General features: G+C 23.7%; 1 protein-coding gene across 2 annotated transcripts in view; it reads left to right on the top strand.

Annotated features, from left to right (window-relative positions):
- The window catches only part of LOC111628545 (arginine and glutamate-rich protein 1-like), a 44,483-nt gene that overhangs the window by 24,816 nt on the left and 12,447 nt on the right, over positions 1 to 7,220 (top strand). Inside the window, exons 3-4 of one of the 2 annotated variants that reach the window (XM_023372358.1) lie at positions 4,442 to 4,667; positions 4,989 to 5,213. In XM_023372358.1, the coding sequence (XP_023228126.1) occupies positions 4,442 to 4,667; positions 4,989 to 5,042 (280 nt within the window). In that variant the 3' untranslated portion in view covers positions 5,043 to 5,213. Of the gene's footprint in view, positions 1 to 4,441; positions 4,668 to 4,988; positions 5,214 to 7,220 lie in introns of those variants that run through there. The other variant, XM_023372357.1, reaches the window with a different exon arrangement.

The raw sequence follows: 7,220 nt of genomic DNA on the forward strand, positions 1-7,220 counted from the left end.
GTAAACGTTCCAGAAACGTTGAAAATAGTTCGTTTGACTGGACGTGAACAGGAGACGTTCAGAAATAGAATCGGGACCAGGAAGTGTTAATATAAAGCGGCATGCAAGATTTACAGGCGGTTTTTTGCGCTTTTACGGGAAATCGAACATATTTTTATGCTCATGTAAAAATTCTCTGGAAACGTCTGGAAACGGGAGACCTAATTCTTGCATTTTGTGAAAATGGGTAAGATTGGCTATAATGTAATTATCTTAATCTTCACTATCGTTACTTTTTGCCCACAAATAAAAACCCAGCAAAGCGGGTCCTTGCAGCTAGATTCTAGATTACTTAGAAAAACAGTCTTTTATATATAAAAAAAAATTATATTACATACAAATGTACGAACAAATAAAAACCCAGTGAAGCTGGTCCTTGCAGCTAGTTTAATAATAAACATAATTGAATTTAAAAATATAATTGTATAACCTGTTAACTGTATTTTATCCAGCTATACTGAGTATTCTTAGTAATTATTAAATAGGTTTTCCCCCTCCACCCTTTGGGCTCTAAGGTCTTTTAATCCTATCATTATGGGTTTGACCAGACCCACAGTGGGGAAGTCAGATGGTGAGGAACAGGTCAATATATCTGGAACAGACCATCCTCCTGAAAAATTTCAGTTTTTCTGCCCAGATTTGATTCTGGGTCTCCCAGAGTGGTAGGCTGATGCCTTAACTGTCTTGGCCATCTAAAAACATGATTATGTTTTTTTTTTTTTTTTAATATTGTTAAAATGAACATAAAATATTAATTACATACATAACTTTCTTGTAGTGGGAAATATCTTTTAAAAAATGAAAGAATAATATAATACTTATTATATCTGATTATTTTGAGTTTTTTACAGTATCATCTTATAATTATTTAAAGATATTATTATTATTATACAATACTTTATTATTAATATAATTTAAGATTGTTGTAATTTATAATAGCTTTATGTTATACCATAAGATGATGGAAAATTGTGTTTTTAAAAATTTTTTAAATCAGAAAAGTATAAAAACTAAGCTTTAGTAAAGAAATTATTCTGAGAATTAGAATTTTTATAAATAATGAAAATTCCATTCAAAATATTTAAATGATTCTCAGACATTTTAGTACAATTTTCAAATAAATTGAATAATGTAAATTAATTTTAGATGAAATTTCTATTTCTCATACTGACTCAAGTCTTTCTATAATTAATCTTTATGTAACCAAAAATATTATCCAGTAAAGAAAAAAAACTAACCATTGGATATGAAACAAATTTATATACAGATAAATAGAGGCAGGTTAAATTTTATTCTGATTGGTCATAAATTATAAAATGATCAAAATTTGTATTGGGATTATAATTTTCAAAAATAAAAAATTTATAATCTATAATTCATAATGCAGCAATATTTTTAATTGATCTCTAAAAATATGTATTTAGCTTTTTAAATGTAATGACTGTTGGAAAAATATTAAAATTATTGTAAATATTTAAAATTTTATACTTTTTTGTTCTTTTATTTATTTATTTATTTTTTAATGTTTAGAATTAACAAAAGCTAATAGTGAAATATCAGGGTTATTTCAATAATTATCTTTAACTTCTAAGCCAATTAAAATCTTTATTTTTTTTTAAAAATAAAACTGAGTAAGTTCAAGTATTAAAAATATTTTCGAGTAAATATTTATTTTTTTCTAAATTGATTGATCATTAATATTATAAAAAGATTATAAAACTTAGTCAGTTTAAAATATCTATTAATAGAAGAAACTTTTGATTGTTCAAAATTTCATCAGATATTTTAGACATAAGAGGAATGAGAAATAGAAAAGAACCTTTCATGAAGACAAAATCTGCTATCAAATGGAATTAAAAATTTCAAAAACAGAAAATCAAATTTGTTAAAATGATATATTAAAATGTATCATTCATTACATAAAAGTATTTGTTAGCATTAAAAAAAATTCAGTGAAATATTTTGTTTGAACTAAAGATTTAACTGAATTTTGTATGCTGGCAAATTTTTCTATTAATCGAGTGTATTGCATAATTCAAATAATTATTTTAAAATATATTGCATGCCAAACTCAGCCATTTATTTCAAAAAAAATATAAAATAAATAATATTATTGCAAATTACTCAAATTTGAATTTATCTGTATGTTGTGTTATTTCTGTTGTTTTAAGGAAATGATAGTGTGTAATTTTTTGAGGCTTTTCTTTTTTATATTTACTCCATATTGTAAGCAGATTTAAGGATATGTTCAGATTAAAAATTTAATTTTTGTAATTATAATTCAAATGAAAAATAATAATTGTAGTGATGGTTGCTAAGGATTGTTGTTAAAATCAAGCTTGAAAGAGAGTGCACGTTTTTGGATGCAAACTTGGATTACTAACTGCTCTAAAGTACTTTTTAAAGTTGATTTATTTGATTAAGTCAAGTTTATTTTTGTTTTTTGTAAATAGTTATTTTGATTGATTAATATTTGTAGTGATTTACTTATTATTTTAAAAAGTTTTTGAATATCTTATGGCTTCAGAAGTTAAATTTTACCAATCTTTCCTTATCTTTAATAGTATAACAGTTTTTTTAGAATTATTGGATTAAGCTGTTTTATAATCCAAAATCAAATGGTAGAGGGCATTTATAGAATAAAGGATATGGGTTTTATGCTATCTTTATTTGAAAATTTTCTGATTAAATTTTGTGTTTTAAAATTGAAATTAAAACATTTGCACAAGTTTGAATTAAAATGTTTATTCTTTTCAGATAGAAAAGACATTATCAGTTTGATTCTATTTATTTACTTTTTAAGCATAAGTCTGCATGACTCATAATTTATCACAATATAATGATAAGAAAGAACTCTTACTGTTAATTGGAAATAATTAGTTTTTTTATTTAACATTTGACAAAATAAATATAAAAATTTCAACAATTTAATTAGTAATCATGATAAATAACAGAACTGATATTTTATAAGGATAAAAAACTGATAAAAAATATGTGTATAATAATTTAAAACCTATCTAATAGTCAAGTAATGAAACAAAAAAAATAAAAAATATACAAATAATAGATAAAAGCTTATTTTTCATAATTCTTATGTATAAAATAAAAGATAAAGGCAAAAAAAAAAAGAAAACATAAGTAGATATGAATTAAAACATTCACTGCCCCCATAGAGAGCAGTGTCCCTAGCTGTGTGCTGAAAAAATGTGTTTGTTTTGTTTGTTTATCATATTCTTGTTGAAAATGTCAAAGAGGTTACATAAAATATAATATATTCTTAAAAGTGTACAGTAAATAATAAAAACACTTTTTCTTATAAATATAAAATAAAATTTTACATATGAGAAATATATCTAACTTTTACAATGCTCTTGAGAGAGGTCAGCCCATGCAGTATGGACTGCTCCAAGGTGTCACTGATAGTGAAGGTATTAAATTGTGAAGGAATGACATGAACACTCTGTAAGTAATATTATGCAAATGCTAATGATAAATGGAAGATCAGTTAAAATAATTAACAATATTGCTGCATTCTGAAAACTTTCTGGTTTTGTAAATAACAGCATATAATTTAAAACTTCTCTATCAAACATTCAAAGTTTTTTTCTATTGTGTACAATATTCTGTATATTTAATTCAGATTATTTGTAATAAAGTAGATATTGATTCAACTATTGAATAATGTTATGTTAAATATTATTCAATAGATGATTACAATCAACTACAATTTTGTTTAATAATTTGTTTAAATTAAATTTTTAAATAAATGATAATTTTAGTTTTCAATAATAAACTGAATTATCATTTTATTGAAAAAAGAAGATAACTTTGCACAATTTTAGAACATAAAATATCGTTCTAATTATTAAGAAATGAAATAAACAAATGCTGGCATTTTAAAAGAAAGAATAAATTGTGCTTCAAACAAAGCATAAATTATTTATTATGTTAGATTTTTTCATCTTGAAATACAAACTTTCAATACATGAAATACTTTTTCTTTTCTGCTGTATTATCTTCACAACAAAACATTGAGTGATTGATAAATCAACACATATCTAATGCGCTTTCAATATGTAAGACATTAGAGATGAATTGTTACAGGTTAACTGAAAACTAGATGATATAGTCAAAGAATAAACATGCTGTACAACCTTGGAGAAGTAAAGGCCTCCATTTCAGAAGTGAGTTATCTATTTTTGAAACTTTTGCATTATATTTATTGTAATACATGAAAATGTTACTTGTAGGTTTGAAGTTTTTTCCATTACTTCATCAATAGAATAAATTACCAAGTTTGAAATTTTTTAAAATATAAGGCTTAGATACTTATATCTTGTTGTTGTTATGTGTATTTAAACAGAATTTTTATTTTATATTAAAATGTTTCATTATCTTACAGGAGACAAAAGGAATTGCAGTCTAAATTTATTGAAGATGAAACATCAAAACGTATAGAGGAGATAGTTGCAAAAAGAGTTCAAGAAGAATTACAAAAACGTAAAGATGATATTGAAGCAGAAGTTTTACGTAGAGTTGAAGAAGCAAAGAAAATAATGGAGAAACAAATGCTGGAAGAAATGGAGAGAAGACGCCAAGTAGAATTAGAAGAACAAAAACAAAAAGAGGTAATAAAATATTCAGTATTCTTCTATAATATGTTAGAAAAATGTTGATTATTGCTTATCCAATTTTTTCAATGCAGATAAATTTAAGATTAGCTTTGTGATTTAAAAACTTTGAAATAGGATGATTATAGTTTGAGTAAGGAGTTATAATTAAATTATAATAGAATGCATGAACTAAATAGAAATTACAAATTTCCTTGTTATAATTTTAAAATAGTAAGTAGTTGAACATATCATTTAGTGTGTTTTGCATAAAAATTTTTTTTGTTTTTCTGACCTAATTCCTATTTGATAATTTAAATTGTCCTATTTGTTTATTAGTTTGAATTATCTAATTTGCATCATGAAATGTTGCCAGTTTTTTTCAAGTTTTAGATACAGGAGCTGGATACAGAATGATCTTCCTCATGTGAGTGGTAACTTAAGCAAAAACTCTTTTTGGTTTAATTATTTTTAAAGAAAGAAAGAAAATATAATTATATAAGTATCTCATATAACATGAAGCAGAACCATATTGCTTCATTTATTATACACTGTAGGGTAAAATATACCCACATATCTTTCCTTACTTAGAAGAGGTGAGTAAAAGAATTATAGGCTGTAACATTCACCCTCTTCCTAAAACCTTAAAGAAATAGAATCCATCATGAGGAAGCTGATTTTGTTAGCTGTTTGGATGTGGCAACCAGGTACGGAGACAGCAGTTATGCAAGGGAAAATCTTCAAGGTATTAATTTAATTTCTGATTCTTGATAATTTCATTCCTTCGTTATTTCATGCAGATAAAAAGAGTAAGTGTAATTTGAGGTATATAAATAATAGTAATTAGTTGCTGAAATCACTATAAATTTATTTATGAAATTAACAAAATTTAGAGGTAAAAATTTAAGAAAAATAAATTTTATTTGGTCAGTAATGCAACAATATGTAACATTAAGCATGTTAAAAAGTAATTTATATATACAGTAGAGCATCAATTTTCTGAATCAATTGGGGACTGGGGTTGTCCGGATAACTGATATTTCGGATAACTGATTTACATACGAAAAAATAGTTTAACGTATCCGATGTTGAAATTTTTCTCCGTTGCATGTCGCTTTGCGTTGAATTTTCGTCTATGTTAAGCCTAACAAAGACTATTGTATCGTTAAAAATTATTTTTTTATTTTGTACAAACAAAATAAATATATTGAAAAATATAAAAATAATAAAAAATTATACTTTAGATGTTAATTTAGTATCAAAAACGTAAAATATTTGAGTAGCCCAAGACATAGCCAAAGATTGAAGTGCCACAGCACTGGCGAAAATTTATATTTGCCGACTGGAATTCTTTCGGATGATTGACTTTCGGAAAATCGACGCTCTACTGTATTCATAATTTTATATATCAAGATAGATTTAATATACAAAATATTGATGTTAATGTATTATTCATTCTAAAAATTAATAAAATTGAGCAGTTATTTAAATTATGATAACTTAAGTGATTAGTTTTTGAAATGAAGAAAAAAGATTAATTAGAAAAAGAGTTAATTATTAATCCATCGGACTTGCTTTTGGATCTAATATTTTGAAGATATTAATGCATTTTTCAATTAATTTTTTTTCTAACAGTGGGAAATCAATTATTTAGATAAATATTCATATATGAAAATATTGATAAAAATTAATGTAATTAAACAAAAATTCTGTTGTTGATGAAGTAGAAAAAATATTGAAAAATTAGTTTGTTATATGCTTAAAATTTTTACAATTTACTGAAACTTTTGTTATCAATTTTTTATTTAAATACCAAAGGAAAATACAAAATTGTGATTACATTTTTATTCTTTATTATTGAGTTCTTATGAGATATACAACTTCCTAATATTAAAATGTAAACTTGGACCATCTTCAGGCAATAAAATTATGTAATTCTTGAAGACAGTTCATATTTAAGTTATAATTTGTTGGCAATTGAAATATAATAATTTGTAGTATTGATTTTAGAGGAATGCTTTTAAGAATGAATTTTACATTAAATTTTATGTCTGCAATTTAAGACATAAGTTCATCCAATGGTGATGAATATGATTTATTAAAGTAATACTATGATAATTCTTTTATAATTTATTTTTGTTACCTATTAAAAAGAAATATATAATTACAAACTGTAAAATAAGAATTTTCTAAAAGTCTTGAATATATTCTACTTCCAAAATATTTAAAATAATTTGATATGTAATTTATGCTATAACATATTAATATTTGGAATAAATTTTTAATATTTTTATCAATTAAAATCTAGTGATAAACTGATGCTGTCAGGATTATGAATCAAGATAATTTGTAAATATTTTTAAAAAGATTATTATCCCCTTCTTAATATAATTTTAAATATTAAAATTATATTAAGAGGATATATTATTATATGTTTTAAATAGTTTTTAACAATTATAATAAAATTCAAAATCTAAATGTTAATTTAAAGTTATGAAAATATTACAAATAAAAAAAATACAAAGTAAAATTAATAATAATTTGGTGTATATATATATATTATATATATAT

The sequence above is a fragment of the Centruroides sculpturatus genome, unplaced genomic scaffold, assembly GCF_000671375.1.
Source record: "Centruroides sculpturatus isolate CEXI.00-Female unplaced genomic scaffold, Cexi_2.0 scaffold217, whole genome shotgun sequence".
Taxonomy (NCBI): domain Eukaryota; kingdom Metazoa; phylum Arthropoda; class Arachnida; order Scorpiones; family Buthidae; genus Centruroides; species Centruroides sculpturatus.